This window comes from Coregonus lavaretus, assembly GCF_964263955.1.
Source record: "Coregonus lavaretus genome assembly, chromosome: 5".
NCBI classification, from domain to species: domain Eukaryota; kingdom Metazoa; phylum Chordata; class Actinopteri; order Salmoniformes; family Salmonidae; genus Coregonus; species Coregonus lavaretus.
This window is the reverse complement of record NC_139992.1, coordinates 15,267,232-15,283,785: the sequence shown is the minus strand read 5'-3', so window position 1 is coordinate 15,283,785 and position 16,554 is coordinate 15,267,232. Positions and strand designations below refer to the sequence as shown.

At 45.7% G+C, this 16,554-nt stretch overlaps 1 protein-coding gene across 7 annotated transcripts in view; it reads left to right on the top strand.

The window, feature by feature from the left end:
* The window catches only part of LOC311129826 (unconventional myosin-Ib-like), a 122,038-nt gene that overhangs the window by 16,610 nt on the left and 88,874 nt on the right, over nucleotides 1-16,554 (top strand). For all 7 annotated transcript variants that reach the window (XM_084162284.1, XM_084162289.1, XM_084162287.1 and 4 more), the window contains one exon: nucleotides 12,650-12,765. In XM_084162284.1, coding sequence (XP_084018410.1) covers nucleotides 12,650-12,765 — 116 coding nt within the window. The remainder of the gene's footprint in view (nucleotides 1-12,649; nucleotides 12,766-16,554) is intronic.

Below are 16,554 nucleotides of genomic sequence, written 5' to 3'. Positions count from 1 at the left end.
AAGTAAAATAAAATAACAGTAGGGAGGCTATATATACAGGGGGGTACCGGTGCAAAGTCAATGTGCGGGGGCACCGGCTAGTTGAGGTAGTTGAAGTAATATGTACATGTGGGCAGAGTTAAAGTGACTATGCATAAATAATTAACAGAGTAGCAGCAGTGTAAAAGGATGGGGTGGGGGGGCAGTGCAAATAGTCCGGGTAGCCATGATTAGCTGTTCAGGAGTCTTATGGCTTGGGGGTAGAAGCTGTTGAGAAGTCTTTTGGACCTAGACTTGGCACTCCGGTACCGCTTGCCGTGCGGTAGCAGAGAGAACAGTCTATGACTAGGGTGGCTGGAGTCTTTGACAATTTTGAGGGCTTTCCTCTGACACCGCCTGGTATAGAGGTCCTGGATGGCAGGAAGCTTGGCCCCAGTGATGTACTGGGCCGTACGCACTACCCTCTGTAGTGCCTTGCGGTCGGAGGCCAAGCAGTTGCCATACCAGGCGGCGATGCAACCAGTCAGGATGCTCTCGATGGTGCAGCTGTAGAATTTTTTGAGGATCTGAGGACCCATGCCAAATCTTTTCAGTCTCCTGAGGGGGAATAGGCTTTGTCGTGCCCTCTTCACGACTGTCTTGGTGTGTTTTAGACCATGATAGTTCGTTGGTGATGTGGACACCAAGGAACTTGAAGCTCTCAACCTGTTCCACTACAGCCCCGTCGATGAGAATGGGGACGTGCTCAGTCCTCTTTTTTTTTTTTCCTGTAGTCCACAATCATCTCCTTTGTCTTGGTCACGTTGAGGGAGAGGTAGTTGTCCTGGCACCACACGGCCAGGTCTCTGACCTCCTCCCTATAGGCTGTCTCATCGTTGTCGGTGATCAGGCCTACCACTGTTGTGTCGTCAGCAAACTTAATGATGGTGTTGGAGTCGTGCCTGGCCATGCAGTCATGGGTGAACAGGGAGTACAGGAGGGGACTGAGCACGCACCCCTGAGGGGCCCCCGTGTTGAGGATCAGTGTGGCAGATGTGTTGTTACCTACCCTTACCACTTGGGGGCGGCCCGTCAGGAAGTCCAGGATCCAGTTGCAGAGGGAGGTGTTTAGTCCCAGGATCCTTAGCTTAGTGATGAGCTTTGAGGGCACTATGGTGTTGAATGCTGAGCTGTAGTCAATGAATAGCATTCTCACGTAGGTGTTCCTCTTGTCCAGGTGGGAAAGGGCAGTGTGGAGTGCAATAGAGATTGCATCATCTGTTGGGGCGGTATGCAAATTGGAGTGGGTCTAGGGTTTCTGGGATAATGCTGTTGATGTGATTCATGACCAGCCTTTCAAAGCACTTCATGGCTACAGACGTCAGTGCTACGGGTCGGTAGTCATTTAGGCAGGTTATCTTAGAGTCCTTGGGCACGGGGACTATGGTGGTCTGCTTGAAACATGTTGGTATTATAGACTCAGTCAGGGACATGTTGAAAATGTCAGTGAAGACACTTGCCAGTTGGTCAGCACATGCTCGGAGTACACGTCCTGGTAATCCGTCTGGCCCTGCGGCCTTGTGAATGTTGACCTGCTTAAAAGTCTTACTCACATCGGCTACGGAGAGCGTGATCACATAGTCATCCGGAACAGCTGGTGCTCTCATGCATGCTTCAGTGTTGCTTGCCTCGAAGCGAGCATAGAAGTGGTTTAGCTCGTCTGGTAGGCTTGTGTCACTGGGCAGCTCGCGGCTGTGCTTCCCTTTGTAGTCTGTAATAGTTTTCAAGCCCTGCCACATCCGAAGAGCGTCAGAGCCAGTGTAGTACGATTCAATCTTAGTCCTGTATTGACTCTTTGCCTGTTTGATGGTTCGTCGGAGGGCATAGCGGGATTTCTTATAAGCATCCGGGTTAGAGTCCCGCTCCTTGAAAGCGGCAGCTCTACCCTTTAGCTCAGTGCGGATGTTTCCTGTAATCCATGGCTTCTGGTTGGGGTATGTACGTACAGTCACTGTGGGGACGACATCATCGATGCACTTATTGATGAAGCCAGTGACTGATGTGGTGTACTCCTCAATGCTATCTGAAGAATCCCGGAACATGTTCCAGTCTGTGCTAGCAGACTGGCGGCAGGTAGCTTAGTGGGTAAGAGCGTTGTGCCAGTAACCGAAAGGTCGCTGGTTCTAATCCCCGAGCCGACTAGGTGAAAAATCTGTCGATGTGCCCTTAAGCAAGGCACTTAACCCTAATTGCTCCTGTAAGTCGCTCTGGATAAGAGCGTCTGCTAAATGACTAAAAATGTAAAAAAATGTAAAAATGTAGCAAAACAGTCCTGTAGCTTAGCATCTGTGTCATCTGACCACTTTTTTATTAACCGAGTCACTGGTGCTTCCTGCTTTAGTTTTTGCTTATAAGCAGGAATCAGGAGGATAGAGTTGTGGTCAGATTTGCCAAATGGAGGGCGAGGGAGAGCTTTGTATGCGTCTCTGTGACTGTAACTGGGTTTTGTCCCAGCTGCTTTAGTCTCAATGCTGTGGTTCAGCTTTATCTTTGTTCCTTCAGCTTCCTTCAGCATGTTTACATTTAGCTTAGACAAAAACAAACTGTGCACTTAAGAAATCTGCAGATACATCATTAATTGTTTCTAAACTCACTGCTAGCCATGTGCTTAAACCTATTAATCTTAGTCCTGGCCTCAAACAGTGGCACAGATACAGCAACCTCACCACAGAGCCCTGAGTCGAGCAATCAATAAATCACATCACTGAAGAATGTAGATGTCTCAAATGAGGCAGAACATCCAGAGCTCCAGGGATGAGGAGACTCTGGAGAACTGGCTCTGCGGCTGCTTCACTGGAGGGGGAGTGAATGAATGGAGCAGACCTGGGTTCAAATACTATTTGAAATGTTTAAAATACTTTCAGCTTTTGCTCAGCCTGCCTGGAGTGCCAGATGGTCAGGGTTTGCAATTTTGAGACTATTCTATTGGTCCAGTAAGCTCAATCAAGCATAGACATGATGATGATTTCAAATAGTATATTTGAAACCGTGTCTGGAATAGAGGCTGGATGAGGGCTCTGGCTCAGAGCTCTGCTCCCTGGCTGCTGCCAGGAAACACTGCCCCTCTGTGGGTCATCATCTCCAGATGTCAGCCTCTATGATTATTGCTCTGGTTCTCTCTTCATTATTGACTAGGACAGAGCCAAGCCAGAGCCCAGAGAATGATGTCACCATACTGAGCTGTGATTGGCTGGCTCCCTCGGCTTCATGATATTCTAGTTGAGTTCATACAGCTTCCTGTGGGGATATGAGAGTTGTTTGTGACATCTTAGCTGGACTCAAATTTCTCTGTCACAAACTGTAAACTCAGAACTTACTGTGCTCAGTGTGGTGACCATTGTAGAAAGTAGGTCCAAGATATAGGCTTACTACTAAAGGATGCATTTTAACAAATAGTTTCATGGAAAATGTATTGTAGCTACTCATTTGGATTAGTGTGACGAGATGCAGACTAGTTCTGCCACAATTTGATATATTGACTCTCAACAAATGAGATGTCAAACTACGCTGAACAAAAATCTAAACGCAACATGGAAAGATTTGACTGAGTTACAGTTCATACACTGAACAAAAATATAAACGCAACATGCAAGACGGAGCTGCTCTTCCTCCCGGGGAAGGACTGCCTGTTCCATGATCTCGCCATCACGGTTGACAACTCCGCTGTGTCCTCCTCCCAGAGTGCGAAGAGCCTTGGCGTGACCCTGGACAACACCCTGTCGTTCTCCGCTAACATCAAGGCGGTGACCCGATCCTGTAGGTTCATGCTCTACAACATTCGGAGAGTACGACCCTGCCTTACACAGGAAGCGGCACAGGTCCTAATCCAGGCACTTGTCATCTCCCGGCTGGATTACTGCAACTCGCTGTTGGCTGGGCTCCCTGCCTGTGCCATTAAACCCCTACAACTCATCCAGAATGCCGCAGCCCGTCTGGTGTTCAACCTTCCCAAGTTCTCTCACGTCACCCCGCTCCTCCGCACACTCCACTGGCTTCCAGTTGAAGCTCGCATCTGCTACAAGACCATGGTGCTTGCCTACGGAGCTGTGAGGGGAACGGCACCTCCGTACCTTCAGGCTCTGATCAGTCCCTACACCCAAACGAGGGCATTGCGTTCATCCACCTCTGGCCTGCTGGCTCCCCTACCTCTGCGGAAGCATAGTTCCCGCTCAGCCCAGTCAAAACTGTTCGCTGCTCTGGCACCCCAATGGTGGAACATGCTCCCTCACGACGCCAGGACAGCGGAGTCACTCACCACCTTCCGGAGACATTTGAAACCCCATCTCTTTAAGGAATACCTGTGATAGGATAAAGTAATCCTTCTACCCCCCCCTTACCCCAACCCCCCCCCCCCAAAAAAAAGAAAAGAAAAGAAAAAAAAAAAACATTAAAGTGGTTATCCCACTGGCTATAAGGTGAATGCACCAATTTGTAAGTCGCTAAATGACGTAAATGTAATGTAAAGTGTTGGTCCCATGTTTCATGAGCTGAAATAAAAGATCCCAGAAATGTTCCATATGCACAAAAAGCTTAATTCTCTTAAGTTATTTTCAGCAATGCAACAGCTGAGTACGGAGTGGAAACCTACAGAGTGGTTAGTCAGTAACATAGAGGTGGGCCTAAAGCATATGGTTGGTCTTAGTCTATAATAATAACATTTTGGTGGGGCCTTTCACCTCCACTGGTGGCCTGGCCAGGAGTGGTTTAACCTGCCTGACTGGCTGGCCGGCTGCAGCCTACACTTAGCTTCTAATCCCTAGCAGGCCCGTCAGGTCAGTGTCCCTACTTGTTATTATGCTGTCAATTTTCGTTCTTGCTTGGTCTTTTCATCCCTTACCAGTTGTCATGCCAACCCCAAGTGTCACATGACACCCTGCCCACAACAACCCCTCCATGGTTTTGTGTTCCTGGGATTTAGAAGGAAGTATCCCATTACTGCAGGAAATATCAAATTTCTAAGAATTCCAACCCTTTTTCTGCCCCTGACCCCTCCCAAGCCAAACAGACACATTTAAATGTACATTTAGGCATGACATTTTCTCTGTGTTGGCTATACACATCCCCTTGAAAAGGTCTTGCCATTTTAGCTTAGATCTAATGGGACTGTTAGACTGTGATGTCTGGATTATGATGCTTAGCTTGGAACAAGGAAGTATTTTCTTGTAATTACCAAGTTCTGCAAGGATTTTTTTAATTAATTCATCACTGCCTAACTTTCATCCTCAACTTTAAAGAGCTAGCTTTGAAATTGCCCTTTTTATATATATATATATATATATATATATATATATACACACACACACACACACACACACACACACACACACACACACACACAGTGGGGAGAACAAGTATTTGATACACTGCCGATTTTGCAGGTTTTCCTACTTACAAAGCATGTAGAGGTCTGTAATTTTTATCATAGCTACACTTCAACTGTGAGAGACGGAATCCAAAAATTCAGAAAATCACATTGTATGATTTTTAAGTAATTAATTTGCATTTTATTGCATGACATAAGTATTTGATACATCAGAAAAGCAGAACTTAATATTTGGTACAGAAACCTTTGTTTGCAATTACAGAGATCATACGTTTCCTGTAGGTCTTGATTAGGTTTGCAGCAGGGATTTTGGCCCACTCCTCCATACAAACCTTCTCCAGATCCTTCAGGTTTCGGGGCTGTCGCTGGGCAATACGGACTTTCAGCTCCCTCCAAAGATGTTCTATTGGGTTCAGGTCTGGAGACTGGCTAGGCCACTCCAGGACCTTGAGATGCCTCTTACGGAGCCACTCCTTAGTTTCCCTGGCTGTGTGTTTCGGGTCGTTGTCATGCTGGAAGACCCAGCCACGACCCATCTTCAATGCTCTTACTGAGGGAAAGAGGTTGTTGGCCAAGATCTTGCGATACATGGCCCCATCCATCCTCCCCTCAATACGGTGCAGTCGTCCTGTCCCCTTTGCAGAAAAGCATCCCCAAAGAATGATGTTTCCACATCCATGCTTCACGGTTGGGATGGTGTTCTTGGGGTTGTACTCATCCTTCTTCCTCCAAACAAGGCGAGTGGAGTTTAAACCAAAAAGCTATATTTTTGTCTCATCAGACCACATGACCTTCTCCCATTCCTCCTCTGGTTCATCCAGATGGTCATTGGCAAACTTCAGACGGGCCTGGACATGCGCTGGCTTGAGCAGGGGGACCTTGCGTGCGCTGCAGGATTTTAATCCATGACGGCGTAGTGTGTTACTAATGGTTTTCTTTGAGACTGTGGTCCCAGCTCTCTTCAGGTCATTGACCAGGTCCTCCTGTGTAGTTCTGGGCTGATCCCTCACCTTCCTCATGATCATTGATGCCCCACAAGGTGAGATTTTGCATGGAGACGCAGACCGAGGGTGATTGACCGTCATCTTGAACTTCTTCCATTTTCTAATAATTGTGCCAACAGTTGTTGCCTTCTCACCAAGCTGCTTGCCTATTGTCCTGTAGCCCATCCCAGCCTTGTGCAGGTCTACAATTTTATCCCTGATGTCCTTACACAGCTCTCTGGTGTTGGCCATTGTGGAGAGGTTGGAGTCTGTTTGTGGACAGGTGTCTTTTATACAGGTAACGAGTGGAGAACAGGAGGGCTTCTTCAAGAAAAACTAACAGGTCTGTGAGAGCCGGAATTCTTACTGGTTGGTAGGTGATCAAATACTTATGTCATGCAATAAAATACAAATTAATTACTTAAAAATCATACTATGTGTTTTTCTGGATTTTTGTTTTAGATTCCGTCTCTCACAGTTGAAGTCTACCTATGATAAAAATTACAGACCTCTACATGCTTTAAGTAGGAAAACCTGCAAAATCGGCAGTGTATCAAATACTTGTTCTCCCCACTGTATGTATGTGTATGTATGTGTGTATATTATATATATATATAGCTCAAAAAAATAAAGGGAACACTTAAACAACACATCCTAGATCTGAATGAATGAAATAATCTTATTAAATACATTTTTCTTTACACAGTTGAATGTGCTGACAACAAAATCACACAATTATCAATGGAAATCAAATTTATCAACCCATGGAGGTCTGGATTTGGAGTCACCCTCAAAATTACAGTGGAAAACCACACTACAGGCTGATCCAACTTTGATGTAATGTCCTTAAAACAAGTCAAAATGAGGCTCAGTAGTGTGTGTGGCCTCCACGTGCCTGTATGACCTCCCTACAACGCCTGGGCATGCTCCTGATGAGGTGGCAGATGGTCTCCTGAGGGATCTCCTCCCAGACCTGGACTAAAGCATCCGCCAACTCCTGGACAGTCTGTGGTGCAACCTGGCGTTGGTGGATGGAGCGAGACATGATGTCCCAGATGTGCTCAATTGGATTCGGGTCTGGGGAATGGGCAGGCCAGTCCATAGCATCAATGCCTTCCTCTTGCAGGAACTGCTGACACACTCCAGCCACATGAGGTCTTGCATTAGGAGGAACCCAGGGCCAACCGCACCAGCATATGGTCTCACAAGGGGTCTGAGGATCTCATCTCGGTACCTAATGGCAGTCAGGCTACCTCTGGCGAGCACATGGAGGGCTGTGCGGCCCCCCAAAGAAATGCCACCCCACACTATGACTGACCCACCGCCAAACCGGTCATGCTGGAGGATGTTGCAGGCAGCAGAACGTTCTCCACGGCGTCTCCAGACTCTGTCACGTCTGTCACATGTGCTCAGTGTGAACCTGCTTTCATCTGTGAAGAGCACAGGGCGCCAGTGGCGAATTTGCCAATCTTGGTGTTCTCTGGCAAATGCCAAACGTCCTGCACGGTGTTGGGCTGTAAGCACAACCTCCACCTGTGTACGTCGGGCCCTCATACCACCCTCATGGAGTCTGTTTCTGACCGTTTGAGCAGACACATGCACATTTGTGGCCTGCTGGAGGTCATTTTGCAGGGCTCTGGCAGTGCTCCTCTTGCTCCTCCTTGCACAAAGGCGGAGGTAGTGGTCCTGCTGCTGGGTTGTTGCCCTCCTACGGCCTCCTCCACGTCTCCTGATGTACTGGCCTGTCTCCTGGTAGCGCCTCCATGCTCTGGACACTACGCTGACAGACACAGCAAACCTTCTTGCCACAGCTCGCATTGACGTGCCATCCTGGATGAGCTGCACTACCTGAGCCACTTGTGTGGGTTGTAGACTCCGTCTCATGCTACCACTAGAGTGAAGGCACCGCCAGCATTCAAAAGTGACCAAAACATCAGCCAGGAAGCATAGGAACTGAGAAGTGGTCTGTGGTCACCACCTGCAGAACCACTTCTTTATTGGGGGTGTCTTGCTAATTGCCTATAATTTCCACCTGTTGTCTATTCCATTTGCACAACAACATGTGAAATTTATTGTCAATCAGTGTTGCTTCCTAAGTGGACAGTTTGATTTCACAGAAGTGTGATTGACTTGGAGTTACATTGTGTTGTTTAAGTGTTCCCTTTTATTTTTTTGAGCAGTGTGTGTGTGTGTGTGTGTGTGTGTGTGTGTGTATATATATATATATATATATATATATATATATATATATATATATGAGTCAGGAGATCACCACTACACACTCTTGTATGGGACTAACAGTCATATTCATTATCATCTGATTACTAGTATTGTTGGTCATACTTTGACTCTGGCTTTCAGTTCAAATCAATGGCCAGAGATCTAACTGTTGAGACAACAAATGCCTTCGACAGCCTCCTTAACATTGCCTTAATTGCTCTGTACACATATCTGATGACCATCTAGCAGCGACCCTACAGTTTTTATTCTGCACACTCCATTTGTCTTTGTCCATCCTCGGCTCTGCTTCTCCAGAGTTGATTATGCCTCCCATGTACTTTTTGACAATAGGCAGTGGGATGTGGTCTTGCCATGGAAAAGGTCTGGCTCTCCTGTGCTGAGTGGGTTATGTAACTTCCATTATAACAGAGAGGAGAAAGTGAAGAGGATCAGGAGTTGTTTAGAGCCGACTGAAATTGCAGTGGGGTCAATGTAATGTTTTCAGTTTTACTGATTTTTACGTGGTGCTCTTTCAGAAAGTACTAGCTGTCGTTACCCACACACTGCAGTAAGAAACGGAGCTCGGGAAAGCTGTCAAATGTGAAGTAGTTATGCATCATTTTCTTAACATTCTCTGAGCAATAATTGCAAAGTGCACAAATTCATGTTTTTCAGATTTTTTTTAATTTTTTTTATTTTTTTTTACTGTACATAGAGAATGCAATAATGCTGCATTTAGACAAGGGAAGCAAAAACGGTCATACCAGTCGACATAGAGGGACAACAAAACAAACTAACGACAAAGGCAAACCAGCACGACGGCATGTGTTGCTATGGTGATTTCACTAAACAAACTGTGAAAATCAACATCCCGTAGAAAACGACTAAGGCAAAAGTTGAAATATTTTTACTCTGGCGGCAAGTCCCGTCTACCGTGGCGACTGACCGCATTCACCGCCAGCCTCGATGGCATTTACCGTCGTACTCTTATTGAAAACGTTGACATCCGGTTTGTCATTTGCCGTCTACATCGTACCATGTAAACTCAGCATAAGAGATTGCACCGGCTGTGCTAATGTTGCCAAGCTAACCCATTTTCCCTCGGACTAAATCACAGTTCTCAGCCATCACTATTGGTGAAGAAGTCTCAGAACGACTGCCCCCTCTCCTTGAAGCCACGGAAGTTCAAGGCCGACGCGGTACTGCAGGCCAATTGCCAAGCTCAATTGGTAGAGCATGGCACTTGTAACGCAAGGGTAGTGGGTTCGATCCCCGGGACCACCCATACATAAGAATGTATGCACACATGACTAAGTCGCTTTGGATAAAAGCGTCTGCTAAATGGCATATTATATTATTGTTTGCAGAAAACAGGATCCCCATTTTATAGTGAATGGAAAAATTGCTGTCTTAGATTGTTATTTTCACAAAGATAATCACGGTACCAATAATTGCTTCCCTCTAGCCTCGTTATTGTTACTTTTTTCCCCTCACTGTAAATAAATATTTGATCCCCTGCTGATTTTGTACGTTTGCTCACTGACAAAGACACATGATCAGTCTATAATTTCAATGGTAGGTTTATTTGAACAGTGAGACAGAATAACAACAAAAAACGCATGTCAAAAACGTTATAAATTGATTTGCATTTTAATGAGCGAAATAAGTATTTGACCCCTCTGCAAAACATGACTTAGTACTTGGTGGCAAAACCCTTGTTGGCAATCACAGAGGTCAGACGTTTCTTGTAGTTGGCTACCAGGTTTGCACACATCTCAGGAGGGATTTTGTTCCACTCTTCTTTGCAGATCTTCTCCAAGTCATTAAGGTTTCGAGCCTGACGTTTGGCAACTCAAACCTTCAGCTCCCTCCACATATTTTCTATGGGATAAAGGTCTGGAGACTGGCTAGGCCACTCCAGGACCTTAATGTCCTTCTTCTTGAGCCACTCCTTTGTTGCCTTGGCCATGTGTTTTGGGTCATTGTCATGCTGGAATACCCATCCACGACCCATTTTCAATGCCCTGGCTGAGGGAAGGAGGTTCTCACCCAAGATTTGACGGTACATGGCCCCGTCCATCTTCCCTTTGATGCGGTGAAGTTGTGCTGTCCCCTTAGCAGAAAAACACCCCCAAAGCATAATGTTTCCACCTCCATGTTTGACGGTGGGGATGGTGTTCTTGGTCATAGGCAGCATTCCTCCTCCTCCAAACACAGCGAGTTGAGTTGATGCCAAAGAGCTCGATTTTGGTCTCATCTGACCACCACTTTCACCCAGTTCTCCTCTGAATCATTCAGATGTTCATTGGCAAACTTCAGACGGGCCTGTATATGTGCTTTCTTGAGCAGGGGGACCTTGCGGGCGCTGCAGGATTTCAGTCCTTCACAGCATAGTGTGTTACCAATTATTTTCTTGGTGATTATGGTCCCAGCTGCCTTGAGATCATTGACAAGATCCTCCCGTGTAGTTCTGGGCTGATTCCTCACCATTCTCATGTTCATTGCAACTCCACGAGGTGAGATCTTGCATGGAGCCCCAGGCCGAGGGAGATTGACAGTTCTTTCGTGTTTCTTCCATTTGCGAATAATCGCACCAACTGTTGTCACCTTCTCACCAAGCTGCTTGGCGATGGTCTTGTAGCCCATTCCAGCCTTGTGTAGGTCTACAATCTTGTCCCTGACATCCTTGGAGAGCTCTCTGGTCTTGGCCATGGTGGAGAGATTGGAATCTGATTGATTGATTGCTTCTGTGGACAGGTGTCTTTTTATACAGGTAACAAACTGAGATTAGGAGCACTCCCTTTAAGAGTGTGCTCCTAATCTCAGCTCGTTACCTGTATAAAAGACACCTGGGAGCCAGAAATCTTTCTGATTGAGAGGGGTTCAAATACTTATTTCCCTCATTTAAAATGCAAATCAATTTATAACATTTTTGACATGCGTTTTTCTGGATTTTTTTGTTGTTATTCTGTCTCTCACTGTTCAAATAATCCTACCATTAAAATTATAGACTGATCATGTCTTTGTCAGTGGGCAAACGTACAAAATCAGCAGGGGATCAAATACTTTTTTCCCTCACTGTATATATATTTTTCCTAAATTAAAAAATATCTTCCTTTTAACTCAGCATTGTTGAGAATGGGCTCGTAAGTAAGCATTTCCCGGTAAAGTCTACACCTGTTGTATTCTGCACATGTGACCAAGAAAATGTGATTTGATGTATGTTATTGAAGCTATTTTATTTCTTATTATTTATATATAAATTTTAAAATCACAAAGTTATTAAGTTGCTTATGGCAGCCTGCAGTACCCCGGTCGGCCTTCAACTTGAGTTACTCAATGAGAGGGGGCAGCACTGACCTAGCCTGCAACGTCACTTCCTGGAGTAGCTCAAACTGCACATGTTATGTCTCCATGAGATGCCATCTTAACAGACGCTAACAATGCGCTGTTGAGTCTTCACATAGGAATGAATAGTGTCATGTGAGCGATTGCTTTGTCCATTCATATATATATATACAGTAATTGCCCCTACATTCCTCTATCTACCAGACACCCCTGTGGCAACTTGACCTCCGTTGCCCATCCACTGTTCAAAGCGTTGTTCTCCTACCACCACGTCCCGGCATTCCACACATTTATCCTTAGCTTTTACCTCTCCTGTCTCTGTGCGTTCTCTACTCCGGTTTCAGCATGCCTAATTAAATGCAGCAGGATGGAATTCCCAGCTGGGAAGAGCTGAGGGAGGCAGAAATTAAACTCCTCTCACCTCAGTGCTGCCCTGAGAGCAGATCTGAGCATGTTCTCACTTTCAGACACCACAGCAGTTTGCCTACCTGAGATTCAAACTCTCTGAACATTACTCAATCTCCTACACCACTTGAAGCATCTAGCTAAACACCCTGATGGCAATCAACTCTTATTCTTTCTCTTACATTGGTAGTGTGGTGATCTCTATGGTCACTACTGCTTCCAATGTCCCTCTCGTCTTTCCCTCTCTCTCTCTACAGACATAAATCGGCAGTGTGGTGATCTCTGTCACTAATGTCTTATAGCACTACTACTTACTGCATATCATACCCTGATTTCTTGTCTCTCTCTGCAGACATACATCGGCAGTGTGGTGATCTCCATGAACCCCTACAGGTCTCTGCCGATCTTCACACCAGAGAAGGTGGAGGAGTATCGCAACAGGAACTTCTACGAGCTCAGCCCACACATGTGAGTCCCTGGCCTAGGTCCTTCCTCCACCCGGTCTTTGTTAAGAGCAGTCTACCTCCACCCCACTGCTGGCATGTTGTTGTGTAGGTTGTATCTTTTTGTCAAAGTTGGCCACAAGCAACAAAGGCCCCCTGTTTTATGAAGACTTGATGTTTCAGGCAAAATGTCAAACGCACAAGTGAACAGCATTGTTTGGCGCACACCATCAGAAATATTTGAGAGCCCAACAGAAACAATCCACAGTAGGTTGGTGGAGAGGTTTTGGTTTTGCCTCTTGAGTTCAGTTTACTGTTCCCTTTGATTTCCAAGGACCAGTATGGTTGAACAACTACAGTTCAACCAAATGAACCAGTAATGAGATGGAGGACGTGCTGTGCTGCTGACCCACACACTAGACCTTGTTTTGGCATACAGACGGTTGGGTAGTGGGGGGCCTCTCCTCTCAGACCCCGTGTTGTGCCACACTCCAGCGGGTGGCCATCTGTCTGTTTCTCCACAGCGGTGCCAGAGCCAGCCCAGAGGCCCTGCTGCTCAGCTCTGCCACAGTAAAACAAAGCAGTGGCCCTGCTGCTCTGACACAGCAAAACAAAGGACAGCATTCGTCAATTGGCTTGCCTGCCTGCCGTCTCCCTGGGCTGCAGCAGACACTTTACGGCTCTCTAAGGGAGAGGGGGGAGGTGTGTGTGGGGGGGAGAGAAAGAGGCCCCTTAACTGTCCCAGCATTGACGGGCTCCTCACAGACAGACAAAATAAAGGGTATTTTATTTACACTAGAACTTACACTCCAAAGGGTCTGCTCCTCTTCCAGAACCCCCTCTTTCTCTTCTTTCTCTCCACAAGCGGTGACTCAGCAGACAGCAGGACTGTCACAGGGCAGATGTGTCCAGCTGTTTGCTTTTGGCAAGCTCCTTCCTTTAAAGGATGTTTTCCACTCTTTCTCCAGACCCTACAGCTGCTCTGTTCAGTCTTTCTCTCGCCTGCAGTTTCTCTTGCACCAGCGTCATCAGTCTTGTTTAAAATAAGTGCTCCAGTGAACAAATACTGTGCATTCTGTAATTATTCAGACCCCTTGACTTTTTCCACATTTTGTTACGTTAGTCTTATTCTAAAATTGATTAAATCAATCTACACACAATACCCGATAATGACAAAGCAAAAACTGGTTTTTAGAAATTTGTGCAAATGTATTAATAATAAAAAACTGAAATTACATTTACTTAAGTATTCAGACCCTTTACTCAGTACTTTGTTGAAGCACCTTTGGCAGCGATTACAGCCTTGAGTCTTCTTGGGTATGATGCTACAAACTTGGCACACCTGTATTTGGGGAGTTTCTCCCATTCTTCTCTGCAGATCCTCTCAAGCTCTGTCAGGTTGGATGGGGAGCATCGCTGCACAGCTATTTTCAGGTCTCTCCAGAGATGTTTGATCTGGTTCAAGTCTGGGCTCTGGCTTGGCCACGCAAGGACATTCAGAGACTTGTCCCGAAGCCACTCCTGCGTTGTTTTGGCTGTGTGCTAGGGTCGTTGTTCTGTTGGAAGGTGAACCTTTGCCCCAGTCTGAGGTCCTGAGTGCTCTAGAGCAGGTTTTCATCAAGGATCTCTCTGTACTTTGCTCCGTTCAGCTTTCCCTCGATCCTGACTAGTCTCCCTGCCACTGAAAAACATCCCCACAGCATGCTGCCACCACGCTTCACCGTAGGGATGCTGCCAGGTTTCCTCCACATGTGACGCTTAGCATTCAGGCCAAAGACTTCAATCTTGGTTTCAACAGACCAGAGAATCTTGTTTCTCGTGGTCTGAGAGTCCTTTAGGTGCCTTTTGGCAAACTCCAAGCGGGCTGTCATGTACCTTTTTTACTGCTTCCGTCAGGCCACTCTACCATAAAGGCCTGATTGGTTGAGTGCTGCAGAGATGGTTGTCCTTCTGGAAGGTTCTCCGATCTCTACAGTGGAACTATCGAGCTCTGTCAGAGTGACCGTCAGGTTTTTGGTCACCTCCCTGACCAAGGCCCTTCTCCCCCGATTGCTCATTTTGGCCGGGCGGCCAGCTCTAGGAAGAGTCTTGGTGGTTCCAAACTTCTTCCATTTAAGAATGGAGGCCACTGTTCTTGGACCTTCAATGCTACAAAACATTTTTGGTACCCTTCCCCAGATCTGTGCCTCGACACGATCCTGTCTGAGCTCTACTGACAATTCCTTCGACCGCATGGCTTGGTTTTTGCTCTGACATGCACTGTCAACTATGGGACCTTATACAGACAGGTGTGTGCCTTCCCAAATCATGTCCAATCAATTGAATTCACCACAGATGTACTCCAATCAAGTTATAGAAACATCTCAAGCTCAATTTCAAGTCTCATAGCAAAGGGTCTGAATACTTATGTAAATAAGGTATTTTTAAAATGTGTAATACATTTGCAAACATTTCTAAACCTGTTTTCGCTTTCTCATTATGGGGTATTGTGTGTAAAATGATGAGGACTTTTATTTTATCACATTTTAGAATAAGGCTGTAACGTAACAAAATGTGGAAAATCTTTGGGTCTAAATACTTTCCGAATGCACTGTATATCCATCTCCTCTTGAATGCTGATATCAGCCTTCAGAGCCTATACCAGGGCCCTTATTTCTCTTGGATCTGGAGCCATGCAGTGGCTTGGGCCTGGGCATCTGTTTTGCCCATCATGGCGCAGAAACCAAGCTTTCAGATGGGGAGAGTGATAAGTCTCAATTTAAGAGCCCCATGGTGGGAGAGATACATTCCAGCAGGTTGAGACAATGCACGATTACATGCCATTTCAGGGCTCATTGAACAGTGAAGAGGAGTTGGACAGTCAACACTTCATTCCTCTCAGTAAACACTACAGCTTAAGTAGCAGTTGCCAGATGAGGCGCACACACACACTAGAGCTGGGACGATAAACCAAAAATGACCGACATTGCCTTCCTCTTACTGAAGCATTTTGCTTACGTCTGTGATTTTGCTATCCAATGTTCCTGGCTGTAGATTGTTCTAAAACCATTATTTGGTCAAAAGTAATATCCTATGCATTATGTTGATTCCTGCTATGAAAGTATCTGCCTGTCCCTGTTTGGCTGTAAGCTTCTCACTCCCCTCCCTCTCCCCACTGTGCACACATAGTCACAGCTTTCTGTAAGTATATCATGTATTTCTGACCTCTTAATATTGAGTTCATGGCACCACTTTACAACCAGAGTAGGCTGTAGTGTATTATAGTTTTTGATTTGCCGAGCGGAGAGCGCCATTTAGAGTAAATGCGTCTACATCAAGCAGCCTAGACCTAGCACTGGAAAGGTATTTTTTAAATTAATTTTTTTGTAGGACATTAGCCTACAGTTACTGATAGCCATGTAGGCTAATTGTTTAATCAATCTAACAACAATATCATATTTAGAGTTAGCCTTCTAGCTAAGTGTTTTGAGTTCCTACTTCCTCAGGTGGTGAATAATATAGCCAGCCAATATGCACAAAGATGTCTGCAAAATTCTCTAAAGATCCAAAAGAAAATCTGATCATTCTGGATCCTATTTTGACAGGTTGCACATCAAAATATCAATCGAGTATTTTCTGGATATGTTAGATTAAATGTATTTCTTTTTGATTGGCTACCATATCAGCTGTTTTACTTGGTACTGAAGGGGGAAAAAAATTATAGCGCCCTGCTGCTAATGTAAAGTAGCTGTCCATTTAACAACCATAAACGGCAGCATATTTTCATAAGCAAAATAGTTACATTTATTGCGATAACCTTTTGTCCATATTGCCC